Genomic DNA, 15,084 nt, shown 5'->3' with positions numbered 1-15,084 from the left:
TCTTTATAACAAATGCGCTGGCTGGAACCAGTTGTTACCATCAGGACAGGAAAAACCCCAGCGTTTTCCCGCAGCAGAGCATGTATCAGAGTTGTTGCAGAGGCCTTTGCCTCCCACCTCACGGAAGGCTCCAGGCAGCGCTCCCAGCTGCCGAGGGCGGCCACAAACTCGAGCTGGAAAGCTCGGCCGTGGCTGCCGGCTCTGCGCTGTGCAAGCTCCCCTGCACAGCCAGGCGTTTGGGAGCCCGCGTACAGACCCAGCCTTCCGCCTCGCAGACCCAGAGCCCCTAGCACACGGACAGCCGGGTGCCCCGCCCACAGGGATTGCGGCCCAGGCCTCTCCCCCGGCCCCGCCACCGCCGGGAGCCCAGTGCCGCCCCGGGGCCTCGGAGCCTTTCTCCTGCCCCGGCTGCCGTGTCCCTCCGGAGGGCAGCCGCGGCACGCCGCCGACCTCGAACCGGGCCCCGGGCGAAGAGTGGCTTTGCGCGACTCCAGGGCAAGGCTGCGGCGGCTCTTCTTTCCTCTTGTTAGAGCAGTCTGTAGTTCAGACTGTGCCTGGGTGAGCCGCAGCAGGGACCCACGCTGCGCAGGGAGCACGTGCACCGGGGCACTTTGTTGGTAGGCTCAGCAGGAAACTTGAAGAGGAATTGCTTTTGGAGTTAGAAGTTTTAAAATCTCGGTGTAATTTGCCTTTCACTCATTCAAACACTCGTCCTTGCTCTGGTGGAGCAAGGAATCCTTCCTGAACCCAGAGGTGGCCAGAGGCCTAGCAGAAACCACATGCTGTTGAGAAATTATCCTTAGGATGGTCTGGAGACTAAGCTGGGCTCGATGCAGCATGGGGCCTCTGCTGTGAGGTCATTGTGCTTGAGCAGCCCTGTGTGAACGGTGATTGAGGAACAAAGCAGAGAACCACTTTGGGGTTCACATCCCATTATGAAGCAAGTTTAAGGTCTTGCAGCAGATTATGGGATTGCTGTTAAATTCACTTACTTGTTTCTTACTGGAAGGCTGGTGCCTGAGTTGTTTTGGGCAAAGCAGGGTGATCTTTTTAAATACTGAGACTGCAGCAGCAGCTGTCAGTGGCATTTGCCTGGCAGAGGTCCAAGGAAGATCCGATGCACTAGAACATGGAGAAAGTTTGTGATTTATTTTCAGGTCAATTGTCGCTATTCAAGAAAGATAATTTACCAACTTTGCTACTCTTTCACGACTCAGTGCTTTACAAAGAGATAGTTGTTGCAGAGCAGGAACAGAGTGGCCAAAGTACTTTGCAACCGTATGTAAGTATTCAGTCTAAGCCCCAAAGTTCGTCCTTAAGCAGTGCAGTTCCAGGAAAAAGTAAACTTTTCCTTGCCAGCACAAAAAGCCTCAACCCTTCGCCAATCCCCACAAGGAACTGTGATGAACAAGTGCAGGTTATGTCGACACCTGGACTTTTTCCACTGACCCTTGCTCTGTGCTTTGGCTTCCCCAGGTGATTGCAGTGGAGCACTGAGGTGGCACGGGCCAGCAGGGCTCTGGCTGGGCTGATTTTTATCAGCTCTGCCTCTGCTTTGGGGAGAGGCCAGGGAAGTTTGCTCTTTCTGCTTATGCTAGTCTGCAACTGTAGGTTGTTTCCCAGCCTCGATCCCATGTACTGAAGGTTAGAGTGCTTGTCCAGTCTGTGAGTGCCCCGGTGCAGTTCTCTCAGGTGGACCGGAGTTGAGGCTGTTGTCTACTTCCTGAATACCAGGGAATGAAGGCTTTCTTGAAGTATGGAAGGTTGAGAGCTCTTTCACTCGGTATAATGTAACTCACACACACGCAGGAACTAGAAATGGAGTGCAGGTCATGGTCTTCCATATGTAGGGCCTGGTGAAGGTAGTTGTGATGAGGCAGTTCTCGAAATGCCTTGTTTATGCACCCTGTTGCTCTTCAGGTATTTAGGAATCTATGTAGGCATCCAGCAGCTCTAGACTAGATGCCAACTCAAAACCACCAAGACATAACGAAGTCTTTCTTATCGAGCACATATTCACTTGTCAGGAGAACTCTGTTGCAAGAGACTGAGGTGTCAGGGATATAGGCATTGCCAGGGCTGGGTGGAAGCAGGGCAGTGGTTTTGCAGACCCGTATTTTGGACTGGGGCCCCAGGTTTCTTCTGTGAGTCCAGCCCTGAGCAGAACAATGGCTGTTTGCTATAGGGCCTATTGAAGATACCGCCCAACTTAAGGACTTCAGTGGAGAAGGCCATGGATGCAGTCTCCCCTTTCACTGTTGTACTGTCTGTTCCTCTTCATTGATTGGAATTATGGCCAAAGTTTCCACTTTGTGGCTAAATTACAAACTGTGAGGTCTATCCAAGAATAAATAAGCCTGCCTGTACGCAGATGAAAACTTTGCTTAGTGATGAATCACTCTGTCACACTGTCTTTTATTGAATCTGCTTCATTCTTCTGGGACCCATTAGTGATAAGAGTACAGTGTTAGCTTTGTTTCCAGCACGAGGCAAGCTCACATCAGCTGCTGAGATCACACTATGGCATGTGACTGCACTGGTTAGTGAAATTTGAAAGAACAAAGTGTTTCATCCCAGGGCGATCACCTGGTGCGCTGACTTCAGTCCCCTGCTGCTGGGGGCATTGACCAGGTTGTTTGGATTTGATTTTAAAGTTACATTTTTAGGGCAAATAGGATATAAATCCATGTTACAGTTTAACTGTTGTTCATAAAATTGGAATGGGTCTTAAGTCAGTGCACGTGATCTATAATGCATATATTGTGATTTGGCTAGTGGTCAAAACAGAGCTAGCTACATATGGAAGTCAGTAGGCCTGGTGCAGTATATTCTGGAATATATATTGCTGTTATAAGCTCATATTTGTACAGGCACAGGAGCACAGGGCTCTGAACTGTCACCATGAGAAAGGTGAAAGTAACGCTGGTGCCTCTGGGTTGGTGTTCTGCTGAAGCGATTCCTGTGATACAGCACATCTTCAAGACTGGTATGACGTGGATGCTGTCACAAAACCAAACACCTACTGAAGAGAGCGCATCACTACAAGGCAAAAATGTATTTATTCAGGATTACCTAGCAGTTCTGCTTTGGTTGTAAAACTCCCATGAGCTCTCACAGCTATGTTAGTATTTTTAAAGATATGTATATGATTTAAACATATACATAAGAATTTAGATGCTAACTACTTTCTGTCATTCTTTTTTGAATTATTGCATGTTCTGGTATGTGTACTTTCTCTTTTTTTACACTAATCCACAGGAAACTTGGTTGCATCAAGTATACAGGCCTCGACTACCCTTTTACCCTCACATTCATCCAACTGCGTTGAGTAGTTTGGAGTGGAACACTTAGGGTGCTAATGTAAAAAATACTTCCTTCTGTATAAGATCTTCATCTTGAATTTATCAGGAAACAAGAAGTCCGAGACCATGGCAGGGAAACCCAAGCTGCACTATTCCAACGGAAGGGGGAGGATGGAGTCAATCCGATGGCTGTTAGCAACAGCTGGGGTTGAGGTTTGTACCTTTTTTATGAAGTGATCAGATTAATCTGTGATTCAAATGTACTCTTTGGAAAGGTTTCCCAGTCATGTCTGTGCTTAGAGATATGCACATCACGTATTGTGATGCAGAATGCTTAGATTCAGTGATACGCTCTCTTACGCTGTGTTTAGTGTACTCCATGAGCAATTAGTGCACAGTAAAAGGGTTTTAACATACAAAGAGAATTGTTAAGTGTAGTTTTTGAGACATACTTTAAGCTGAGATCTGAAATTATTGCTGCGCACCACAACTGTGTATCTCTGACTTATTTGGAATGCTCATTACTTCCCTGTGTCTCATGGTGGTTCTTCACTGAAAGACCATGCCTACCACATGAAAACCTTTAGAACATTACCTCCAAGCAAAGTGCTTGTCATTCTTTGGGTCAGGATCCAAGTCAGATAAATCAGCAGAGCTGCCCTGAAGGCAGTAGGGAGCTATCCAGATTCGCATCAGGTGAAAACCATCCTAAGGAGTCTTAATGTCTACGTTCAGTTTTTCTTTGAATACGCTGCTTTGAAACTGTTTTCTCAGAAACTATTTCTACTCTGTTGGAAATAAAAGGGTTTTTAATGGTGCTCACTTGCGAACGTTGCTGACAGAGAAGCTGCAGAGCACAAGTGCTGAGGAAACAAAGATCTCGCCCTCATTAAAAAGTCCTTCTCATTAAAAGAAAATAAATGTGCCTGTAGGGGAAAGAGGGACATAAAAGGTGTGTAACAGGCATAACTTGTTAAAAAATTATCAATATTTCACGTTGCATCAGCTGCTTTCAAGTGAATGATTTGGTGTCTGTTAATTGGCTGTGCAGGCAAGTAGACTGGTCTTCATAATGAGGGAGCTTTTTTGAAGTGTAAAGCATTGTACGTTGCTGTGGGGTTGGGGACACTATCGTCCTGGATTATTTCCTGGAGCAGAGATGAAGAATAGGAGTAGGGGGTCAACACAGTCGTGAGAAGTATGGGGAATAGTGTGGAGAGATGTAGTTTAACTTCCAGACTTCCTCCCACTTTTCCATGTTTTTTGAGTGACACAGTGTTGTTTTTTATCATTGCTTTTCAGTTTGAGGAACAATTCATAGAAAAGAAGGAAGACCTAGAAAAATTACGCAACGGTGAGTCTGTAAACGGTACCCTAAGCCTAAATTCACACCAATATAACAAGGTATAAACAGCTGATACTTGTGTAACAGCTCCAGTACAATGCAACCTGTAAAAAGAAGAGATGAGAGACCTGCTCGCTTGCGGATGCTTTCATCCCTCAGAATTGGAAATGTCTTAATGTACCACCAGGTCTCTCTCAGATTGAGCATAGTAGTGAGTAGTTTGCTTCCTTGTCTTCCCAAGATGGATACCTGCTATTTCAGCAAGTGCCCATGGTGGAGATCGATGGGATGAAGATGGTGCAGACAAGAGCCATTGGCAGCTACATAGCAGCAAAGTACAACCTCTATGGAAAAGACCTGAAGGAGAGAGCCTGGTACAGTAACAGTGCATACTATCCTTACTAATACTCTTCCATAGCTTTTAATATTTATGAGCAGAATATTGTTTTGAAATATCTGCATGTAGAGGTGCCTATACATCTGCTCGTGCTTTGCCTCCTCAGATCCAGGGATTGGGTGAATGGACTTTGTGATAGAAAAATGATTGTTAATTGTCAACATGGTGAGAATGTCATGGTTGCCTTCAGGCTCATTTGATTTCACAGAGACCAGAAGGGCACTAAGTTCCTGGGCAACTGCAAGACCTTTACACGATAATAATTATGCTGGTTGTTTGGGGTTTTTTTCTTATTTAACTGAGAAAACAGTAGAAAAACCCACAGCTGCCTGCAAAAAATGAAGTGTCTTTAAGTGTTCTAATTTCCTTTTTTTCAAAATGTAAAGAATCCTTCAAGCTGATTTTAAAAAAGACATGTTCAGTGGCTTAAACTACTGAAAGTTAAGCCAGTATTTTCCTAATTTTACTTTACTATGTAAGCTGTGGATATTTTCCATTCTCATAGTTAAAGTGCTAATGCAAAAGAAAAAAGCCTTATTTTCTTAAAAAAAGAAGTAATGAAAAAGTTCGGTTAAGTCCTTAACCTAACTGACTGCCGCTTACTGTAAAGGCCTTCTTCTGTGGTAGTGGAGGGGCAACACCAGAGGCTGTGGGGATGATTATGGACTGACGTGTCTGAACTGGCAATCGGTAGCTGGGATCCTTCCATGATTAGACCTCAAGCCTGGTTTTTATCTTTTTTCTCTAGTGTGGCTTATATATGGGGTCTTTTGTCACATCGCACAGATGAACGGATTGTCAACGGCGAACACGGTGACCTCCACTTCAAATACATCAGTCGCAGGCTCGTATTTATGCCTTGGGTGACCAATGCTGATTTGGATATTTATACTGTAGACAAGATGAATCCTGCCTTAGATGAAGCTGCAGGGAAAACCTTAGTCAACCTAGTGCTGAAACACAGAAGCCATCGTGCAGATGCTTCTACCCCAGATCCTAAATGGAGCAAGATGTCGACTTTGACCCTTCTGTGCATTCTCTGAATCAGCCCATGGGGCTAATTGTTTGTACTTCTGAGATTCAGTAGATGTCTCTTATACACAAGCTGGAAAAGGAGTTAACTTTGCTGGCAGTTAAAATTCTGTATGTACAGTGGTTGGGTGTTTTCACTGCCTCATCAGTTCAAGTCCTGTGGAGAAAAACAACTAACCACAAGGAAGAAGAATAGTTTATGGCACTGTTTGTAAAGGAAACAGTGACGGTTCCCGTGAAATCAGGATCAAGCATCTGAAGCAGTAGTGAATGCTTTAAGCACTGAGGAGATAAAACTAACTTTTACTGAAAGGGCGAGCAGCCAGTGCAGTTCTCTTTACGACTACTTGCGAAGTGCCTGAAGAAGGTAAAACCTTACCAAAAAACCCGTCAAGTGGCATTTCCTCATTGTGACCATCCAGCCAAGCAGCAAAAAGAAGAGCAAGGGAATAGGTGCTTCCAATGGATGAAAACCACATCAGGCTAATTAAACACAAGTACTTTGATCTTTCAGTGAACAAATCACTTCCAAGAGATTATGTGGGGATTAAACAAGTTCCTTACTTTTGCCCATAAACTTACAATGATCATGAGTTTTATTTGTTTTCTTTTTATTTATTTTTTAAACTGCAACTCTGAAAGTACAGGGACAGAAATGAAACACAGCAGGGGGACAGTGAACTTTGATCTAGGAGACCACCTATGGAGCAAACCCAAAAGATCGTAGGTCTGAATGTAAATGATTTCCCCATTTTATGGAGGGGCTCTTCTCTCCTGCAGTTTATGAAGGGCAGGGGGAGGGGAGTCTTTCTGCAGTACTCTGGAAGCTAGAGCTGAAACATTCTACCCTACCACAGAATTGCATCTATGCAATTTACACTTGGCAAGGCACGGCTCTGGTAATCTGCTACGGTTGCCTTATCTTCTGCAGCGGCCACGTGATTACATATCAAATATTTTCTTCACCAGGGCTACTTCCTTCTCATCTGTTGGTGGCTTCCTCTGGCTGCCAGGCTGCAAGAATTTTTTGATTGTTGGAATGTTGCTTGTTCTTCCTTTAAAAGCCTGTAAAAAGTAGCGGTAAAGTAAATGAGAGTAAGGAAATTGTAATTCCATTCTTTCTAGCTTAAAAATCAGGCAACTAGGATTTTTACTTCTTGGACATGCTTATTAAACACAGAAAGGTAGTAGCCCCTTATAGCCAGCTCCGCACTCAGCGTTTTCCATTGGGAAAAATAAAAAAGGCCAAAAGTACACCTACAACATACTAGTCACCTTGGAAAATCCAGGTGTGAGTATTCTGATCTGCAATGCTGGTGCTACAAAGTTTACCTTAGTTTCCTAAATGGGCATGGGAAAAAAATAATATTGAGGAGTTAAGATTAATCTAGTAAAGGTGCAAGAATAAGAGAAAGAAAATAACAAATGCTACAGCTTGAATCCAAATCCTGCAGATATACTGGGGATGGGAGGGTAGGGGAAAGAGGCAAAGACAAGAATACTTCAGTGTATAGCACGACGAAAGACAAGAGCTAAGAAACTTAACAGCTCTGGTATATGATTTCTTGAAAATATAATTTTGCTAGGAAAATGACAGGAACTGCAGACACAACAGGCTGCAGACTTCCCTTCCTGATGCTCATTGCTGTGTTTGAAGGCATGGGAGGAGCAGTTACAGGACCAAAGTAGGAGTGTGAGTAAGTGAATTCCTGCCAGCTGGGAACAGCTCAGGAAAGTCGAGCTGGAGAAAGGAGAGCCCCCAGGAGGCAAAGCAGCGTAGTCATATTGTTGTAGTCAACAGAAATAGACAGAGAACTATCAGTAACATGGTACAATGGTTCAAAAGATTTAAACATCAATTAGCTTTTAAAACCGGACAGTGAAGTTTGTCATGTTTGTCATATTCCATATTGAGATCCGATGATTACTAACCTGCAGCAGAGGGAATGCAGACAGTATATCAGGCTTAAATTCTTCTACCATTAAAATGGCTTCCAGCAGGTGGATGTCTGCCCAGCTTAATTTGTTGCCAACAAGATAATCCTGGCCATGGTCTTTTAAGGCCTACAAAATGCAAACAAGTTTAAAAAGTCTTATAGGATGTAACAATTTTATCTAGATATTCATTGCAGATGGATTTCTACAGAAACACGAGAGCCAATCCATGCAAGAAGCAATAAAGTTAGAAAGTGATAGATAGTTTGAAATAGTCAGGAATGAAGGAACACAGCCTTTCCACCCTTTGTCCTGTATGGAAGGATTCTTTCATGGCAAAGTGCTGATGCAGGAATCACAGCCTGCCAAAGCTACCAATTGCTGTTACAGACAAGTTGTGGTGAATGTTGCAGGAGCAAGAGAAAGAAATGTGTCTGTGCCAATGCTACTCTAATGCTACACTTAAAACAACAAATGTGTGCTAAAAGTAGAACATCAGTCTGTAACTTTGGAAGCCAATTCCTTCTCCAGTCCCAATTTTCCCTACTAAAATCTGCCAATTTTCCTACTTAAACCTTCATGCTGAATACTGGCTCCATCATACAGTTCCACAGTTATACTGTCACTTGCCATCTGGAATGGAGGAGTGTGGGGACAGGGGAATGGGGTGGGGGGGGAACCTGTTCTGCACTTGACTGCCTTTGTGGGCTACTGGTGTTTTAGCACTTACCTTTTCATAAACAGGGAAGTACCTGGTTGTAGCTCGTTCAATGATTAAGGCAAGATTCTTTTCTTTTGTGTCAGCTGGTTCAAAAGGGTGATACATAATCATTACCATCAGGTCTGTTGTTCCCTCCACATACATATCGATCCTGAAACAAATATTTTTATTTCATATTTATCATTTTAGCACTCCGTTTTTTTATTATTTTCCTGAAAGACAATGCTGAAGTGATCACCAAGTAGAACGCTTATTAGTAAACGTAACAGGAGACACTAGTTTGCTTTCTTGTTCTTCCACTTTGATTCCAGATCGGTTTGTGTTTCAAAGCACAGATCTTTACAAACAGGCTCACAGGATGTGCAACAAGCAAGGCTTACAGTGTGTGCAACAAGCAAGGCGTAAATAAGAGCCTGCGACTGATGTATTTCAAGTGGAGGTCACCCTGTTCGCCGTTGACAATCCGTTCATCTGTGCGATGTGACAAAAGACCCCATATATAAGCCACACTAGAGAAAAAAGATAAAAACCAGGCTTGAGGTCTAATCATGGAAGGATCCCAGCTACCGATTGCCAGTTCAGACACGTCAGTCCATAATCATCCCCACAGCCTCTGGTGTTGCCCCTCCACTACCACAGAAGAAGGCCTTTACAGTAAGCGGCAGTCAGTTAGGTTAAGGACTTAACCGAACTTTTTCATTACTTCTTTTTTTAAGAAAATAAGGCTTTTTTCTTTTGCATTAGCACTTTAACTATGAGAATGGAAAATATCCACAGCTTACATAGTAAAGTAAAATTAGGAAAATACTGGCTTAACTTTCAGTAGTTTAAGCCACTGAACATGTCTTTTTTAAAATCAGCTTGAAGGATTCTTTACATTTTGAAAAAAAGGAAATTAGAACACTTAAAGACACTTCATTTTGTGCAGGCAGCTGTGGGTTTTTCTACTGTTTTCTCAGTTAAATAAGAAAAAAACCCCAAACAACCAGCATAATTATTATCGTGTAAAGGTCTTGCAGTTGCCCAGGAACTTAGTGCCCTTCTGGTCTCTGTGAAATCAAATGAGCCTGAAGGCAACCATGACATTCTCACCATGTTGACAATTAACAATCATTTTTCTATCACAAAGTCCATTCACCCAATCCCTGGATCTGAGGAGGCAAAGCACGAGCAGATGTATAGGCACCTCTACATGCAGATATTTCAAAACAATATTCTGCTCATAAATATTAAAAGCTATGGAAGAGTATTAGTAAGGATAGTATGCACTGTTACTGTACCAGGCTCTCTCCTTCAGGTCTTTTCCATAGAGGTTGTACTTTGCTGCTATGTAGCTGCCAATGGCTCTTGTCTGCACCATCTTCATCCCATCGATCTCCACCATGGGCACTTGCTGAAATAGCAGGTATCCATCTTGGGAAGACAAGGAAGCAAACTACTCACTACTATGCTCAATCTGAGAGAGACCTGGTGGTACATTAAGACATTTCCAATTCTGAGGGATGAAAGCATCCGCAAGCGAGCAGGTCTCTCATCTCTTCTTTTTACAGGTTGCATTGTACTGGAGCTGTTACACAAGTATCAGCTGTTTATACCTTGTTATATTGGTGTGAATTTAGGCTTAGGGTACCGTTTACAGACTCACCGTTGCGTAATTTTTCTAGGTCTTCCTTCTTTTCTATGAATTGTTCCTCAAACTGAAAAGCAATGATAAAAAACAACACTGTGTCACTCAAAAAACATGGAAAAGTGGGAGGAAGTCTGGAAGTTAAACTACATCTCTCCACACTATTCCCCATACTTCTCACGACTGTGTTGACCCCCTACTCCTATTCTTCATCTCTGCTCCAGGAAATAATCCAGGACGATAGTGTCCCCAACCCCACAGCAACGTACAATGCTTTACACTTCAAAAAAGCTCCCTCATTATGAAGACCAGTCTACTTGCCTGCACAGCCAATTAACAGACACCAAATCATTCACTTGAAAGCAGCTGATGCAACGTGAAATATTGATAATTTTTTAACAAGTTATGCCTGTTACACACCTTTTATGTCCCTCTTTCCCCTACAGGCACATTTATTTTCTTTTAATGAGAAGGACTTTTTAATGAGGGCGAGATCTTTGTTTCCTCAGCACTTGTGCTCTGCAGCTTCTCTGTCAGCAACGTTCGCAAGTGAGCACCATTAAAAACCCTTTTATTTCCAACAGAGTAGAAATAGTTTCTGAGAAAACAGTTTCAAAGCAGCGTATTCAAAGAAAAACTGAACGTAGACATTAAGACTCCTTAGGATGGTTTTCACCTGATGCGAATCTGGATAGCTCCCTACTGCCTTCAGGGCAGCTCTGCTGATTTATCTGACTTGGATCCTGACCCAAAGAATGACAAGCACTTTGCTTGGAGGTAATGTTCTAAAGGTTTTCATGTGGTAGGCATGGTCTTTCAGTGAAGAACCACCATGAGACACAGGGAAGTAATGAGCATTCCAAATAAGTCAGAGATACACAGTTGTGGTGCGCAGCAATAATTTCAGATCTCAGCTTAAAGTATGTCTCAAAAACTACACTTAACAATTCTCTTTGTATGTTAAAACCCTTTTACTGTGCACTAATTGCTCATGGAGTACACTAAACACAGCGTAAGAGAGCGTATCACTGAATCTAAGCATTCTGCATCACAATACGTGATGTGCATATCTCTAAGCACAGACATGACTGGGAAACCTTTCCAAAGAGTACATTTGAATCACAGATTAATCTGATCACTTCATAAAAAAGGTACAAACCTCAACCCCAGCTGTTGCTAACAGCCATCGGATTGACTCCATCCTCCCCCTTCCGTTGGAATAGTGCAGCTTGGGTTTCCCTGCCATGGTCTCGGACTTCTTGTTTCCTGATAAATTCAAGATGAAGATCTTATACAGAAGGAAGTATTTTTTACATTAGCACCCTAAGTGTTCCACTCCAAACTACTCAACGCAGTTGGATGAATGTGAGGGTAAAAGGGTAGTCGAGGCCTGTATACTTGATGCAACCAAGTTTCCTGTGGATTAGTGTAAAAAAAGAGAAAGTACACATACCAGAACATGCAATAATTCAAAAAAGAATGACAGAAAGTAGTTAGCATCTAAATTCTTATGTATATGTTTAAATCATATACATATCTTTAAAAATACTAACATAGCTGTGAGAGCTCATGGGAGTTTTACAACCAAAGCAGAACTGCTAGGTAATCCTGAATAAATACATTTTTGCCTTGTAGTGATGCGCTCTCTTCAGTAGGTGTTTGGTTTTGTGACAGCATCCACGTCATACCAGTCTTGAAGATGTGCTGTATCACAGGAATCGCTTCAGCAGAACACCAACCCAGAGGCACCAGCGTTACTTTCACCTTTCTCATGGTGACAGTTCAGAGCCCTGTGCTCCTGTGCCTGTACAAATATGAGCTTATAACAGCAATATATATTCCAGAATATACTGCACCAGGCCTACTGACTTCCATATGTAGCTAGCTCTGTTTTGACCACTAGCCAAATCACAATATATGCATTATAGATCACGTGCACTGACTTAAGACCCATTCCAATTTTATGAACAACAGTTAAACTGTAACATGGATTTATATCCTATTTGCCCTAAAAATGTAACTTTAAAATCAAATCCAAACAACCTGGTCAATGCCCCCAGCAGCAGGGGACTGAAGTCAGCGCACCAGGTGATCGCCCTGGGATGAAACACTTTGTTCTTTCAAATTTCACTAACCAGTGCAGTCACATGCCATAGTGTGATCTCAGCAGCTGATGTGAGCTTGCCTCGTGCTGGAAACAAAGCTAACACTGTACTCTTATCACTAATGGGTCCCAGAAGAATGAAGCAGATTCAATAAAAGACAGTGTGACAGAGTGATTCATCACTAAGCAAAGTTTTCATCTGCGTACAGGCAGGCTTATTTATTCTTGGATAGACCTCACAGTTTGTAATTTAGCCACAAAGTGGAAACTTTGGCCATAATTCCAATCAATGAAGAGGAACAGACAGTACAACAGTGAAAGGGGAGACTGCATCCATGGCCTTCTCCACTGAAGTCCTTAAGTTGGGCGGTATCTTCAATAGGCCCTATAGCAAACAGCCATTGTTCTGCTCAGGGCTGGACTCACAGAAGAAACCTGGGGCCCCAGTCCAAAATACGGGTCTGCAAAACCACTGCCCTGCTTCCACCCAGCCCTGGCAATGCCTATATCCCTGACACCTCAGTCTCTTGCAACAGAGTTCTCCTGACAAGTGAATATGTGCTCGATAAGAAAGACTTCGTTATGTCTTGGTGGTTTTGAGTTGGCATCTAGTCTAGAGCTGCTGGATGCCTACATAGATTCCTAAATACCTGAAGAGCAACAGGGTGCATAAACAAGGCATTTCGAGAACTGCCTCATCACAACTACCTTCACCAGGCCCTACATATGGAAGACCATGACCTGCACTCCATTTCTAGTTCCTGCGTGTGTGTGAGTTACATTATACCGAGTGAAAGAGCTCTCAACCTTCCATACTTCAAGAAAGCCTTCATTCCCTGGTATTCAGGAAGTAGACAACAGCCTCAACTCCGGTCCACCTGAGAGAACTGCACCGGGGCACTCACAGACTGGACAAGCACTCTAACCTTCAGTACATGGGATCGAGGCTGGGAAACAACCTACAGTTGCAGACTAGCATAAGCAGAAAGAGCAAACTTCCCTGGCCTCTCCCCAAAGCAGAGGCAGAGCTGATAAAAATCAGCCCAGCCAGAGCCCTGCTGGCCCGTGCCACCTCAGTGCTCCACTGCAATCACCTGGGGAAGCCAAAGCACAGAGCAAGGGTCAGTGGAAAAAGTCCAGGTGTCGACATAACCTGCACTTGTTCATCACAGTTCCTTGTGGGGATTGGCGAAGGGTTGAGGCTTTTTGTGCTGGCAAGGAAAAGTTTACTTTTTCCTGGAACTGCACTGCTTAAGGACGAACTTTGGGGCTTAGACTGAATACTTACATACGGTTGCAAAGTACTTTGGCCACTCTGTTCCTGCTCTGCAACAACTATCTCTTTGTAAAGCACTGAGTCGTGAAAGAGTAGCAAAGTTGGTAAATTATCTTTCTTGAATAGCGACAATTGACCTGAAAATAAATCACAAACTTTCTCCATGTTCTAGTGCATCGGATCTTCCTTGGACCTCTGCCAGGCAAATGCCACTGACAGCTGCTGCTGCAGTCTCAGTATTTAAAAAGATCACCCTGCTTTGCCCAAAACAACTCAGGCACCAGCCTTCCAGTAAGAAACAAGTAAGTGAATTTAACAGCAATCCCATAATCTGCTGCAAGACCTTAAACTTGCTTCATAATGGGATGTGAACCCCAAAGTAGTTCGCCAGCCCTCGGCACCCTGCCGCCACAGGCCGCGCGTCGCGACTCAGCTCACGCCATCCCCCGGGCACGGACCGGCCGCTCCTCCATCCCCCTCAGCCCGGCGGAGCCGCCGAGCCCCGCAACTTACCGCCACCGCCACCAGGACCCTGCGCACGGGCCGCACCGCCGACAGACCGCGCTGCCCGGCCAGCTCCGCACGGACCACCCTCTCCGCCCCACCGCTCCTCCCCTCGGCGGCTCCCCTCGGAGGCGGCCCGGTAACCGCACGGGGGCAAGCGGGGCGTCGCTTGCCGCCAGGAAACCGCGTCCCTGAGCTCGGCAGGCGCGGCTGGGGAAAGAAGAGCCGCCGCAGCCTTGCCCTGGAGTCTTGCGAAGCCACTCTTCGCCCCAGAGGGACACGGCAGCCGGGGCAGGAGAAAGGCTCCGAGGCCCCGGGACGGCACTGGGCTCCCGGCGGTGGCGGGGCCGGGGGAGAGGCCTGGGCCGCAATCCCTGTGGGCGGGGTATCCGGCTGTCCGTGTGCTAGGGGCTCTGGGTCTGCGAGGCCGAAGGCTGGGTCTGTACGCGGGCTCCCAAACGCCTGGCTGTGCAGGGGAGCTTGCACAGCGCAGAGCCGGCAGCCACGGCCGAGCTTTCCAGCTCGAGTTTGTGGCCGCCCTCGGCAGCTGGGAGCGCTGCCTGGAGCCTTCCGTGAGGTGGGAGGCAAAGGCCTCTGCAACAACTCTGATACATGCTCTGCTGCGGGAAAACGCTGGGGTTTTTCCTTTCCTGATGGTAAAAACTGGTTCCAGCCGGCGCATTTCTTATAAAGAAACTACCTGTGTTGGCAAGAGTTTTAGTGTCCTGAGTTTGCCCAGCTTAAAACTTAAAACTGCCAGTACCAGAGTGCTTGTTGGGGTTAGGGCACTGGCTGTTGCATTTAGAAACTTGGTTGATTTGGTGTTTAAATAATATACATA

The 15,084-nt window shown here is 44.8% G+C and overlaps 2 protein-coding genes across 9 annotated transcripts; one reads left to right on the top strand and one right to left on the bottom strand.

Annotated features, from left to right (window-relative positions):
* The first annotated feature begins 770 nt into the window (after positions 1 to 770).
* LOC115610145 (glutathione S-transferase-like) lies at positions 771 to 5,310 on the top strand. Of its 4 annotated transcripts, none has more exons than XM_030491253.1 (4): positions 771 to 784; positions 3,409 to 3,515; positions 4,605 to 4,656; positions 4,889 to 5,307. In XM_030491253.1, exons 2-4 carry the CDS (start codon positions 3,429 to 3,431, stop codon positions 5,050 to 5,052), a joined length of 303 nt encoding a protein of 100 aa, XP_030347113.1. In that variant the 5' UTR covers positions 771 to 784; positions 3,409 to 3,428; the 3' UTR covers positions 5,053 to 5,307. The 4 variants fall into 4 exon arrangements, with proteins under 4 accessions (XP_030347113.1, XP_030347111.1, XP_030347112.1 ...); XM_030491251.1 differs by lacking the exon at positions 771 to 784 and adding an exon at positions 1,014 to 1,157 and having other exon boundaries at positions 4,889 to 5,309; XM_030491252.1 differs by lacking the exon at positions 771 to 784 and adding an exon at positions 1,189 to 1,282.
* Positions 5,311 to 6,670: 1,360 nt separating this feature from the next.
* On the bottom strand, positions 6,671 to 14,776 carry LOC115610140 (glutathione S-transferase-like). 5 transcript variants are annotated; one of them, XM_030491226.1, is made up of 7 exons: positions 14,253 to 14,776; positions 11,519 to 11,625; positions 10,378 to 10,429; positions 10,013 to 10,145; positions 8,742 to 8,883; positions 8,009 to 8,140; positions 6,671 to 7,141 (listed from the first exon to the last, which is right to left on the bottom strand). In XM_030491226.1, the coding sequence occupies exons 2-7, from the start codon at positions 11,603 to 11,605 to the stop codon at positions 7,019 to 7,021; spliced, it is 669 nt and encodes a 222-aa protein (XP_030347086.1). In that variant the 5' UTR covers positions 11,606 to 11,625; positions 14,253 to 14,776; the 3' UTR covers positions 6,671 to 7,018. The 5 variants fall into 5 exon arrangements, with proteins under 5 accessions (XP_030347086.1, XP_030347088.1, XP_030347089.1 ...); XM_030491228.1 differs by having other exon boundaries at positions 14,271 to 14,333; XM_030491229.1 differs by lacking the exon at positions 14,253 to 14,776 and adding an exon at positions 13,752 to 13,832.
* Between the last annotated feature and the right edge of the window lie 308 nt (positions 14,777 to 15,084).

This window comes from Strigops habroptila, chromosome 6 (assembly GCF_004027225.2).
Source record: "Strigops habroptila isolate Jane chromosome 6, bStrHab1.2.pri, whole genome shotgun sequence".
Taxonomy (NCBI): Eukaryota; Metazoa; Chordata; class Aves; order Psittaciformes; family Psittacidae; genus Strigops; species Strigops habroptila.
Note: the sequence above shows the minus strand (reverse complement) of the source record. Positions and strands in the feature narration are given on the sequence as shown.

Excerpts from the sequence above, each read along its gene's own strand:
- LOC115610145 (XM_030491249.1), top strand. The coding sequence starts at position 2,902 with ATGAGAAAGGTGAAAGTAACGCTGGTGCCTCTGGGTTGGTGTTCTGCT. Across the intron at positions 3,516-4,604 it reads TAGCAACAGCTGGGGTTGAG|TTTGAGGAACAATTCATAGA; the intron begins GTTTGTACCTTT and ends ATTGCTTTTCAG. Across the intron at positions 4,657-4,888 it reads CCTAGAAAAATTACGCAACG|ATGGATACCTGCTATTTCAG; the intron begins GTGAGTCTGTAA and ends TGTCTTCCCAAG.
- LOC115610140 (XM_030491227.1), bottom strand. The coding sequence starts at position 12,132 with ATGAGAAAGGTGAAAGTAACGCTGGTGCCTCTGGGTTGGTGTTCTGCT. Across the intron at positions 8,884-10,012 it reads GACCTGAAGGAGAGAGCCTG|GATCGATATGTATGTGGAGG; the intron begins GTACAGTAACAG and ends TATTTGTTTCAG. Across the intron at positions 8,141-8,741 it reads ACTTCCCTGTTTATGAAAAG|GCCTTAAAAGACCATGGCCA; the intron begins GTAAGTGCTAAA and ends TGCATTTTGTAG.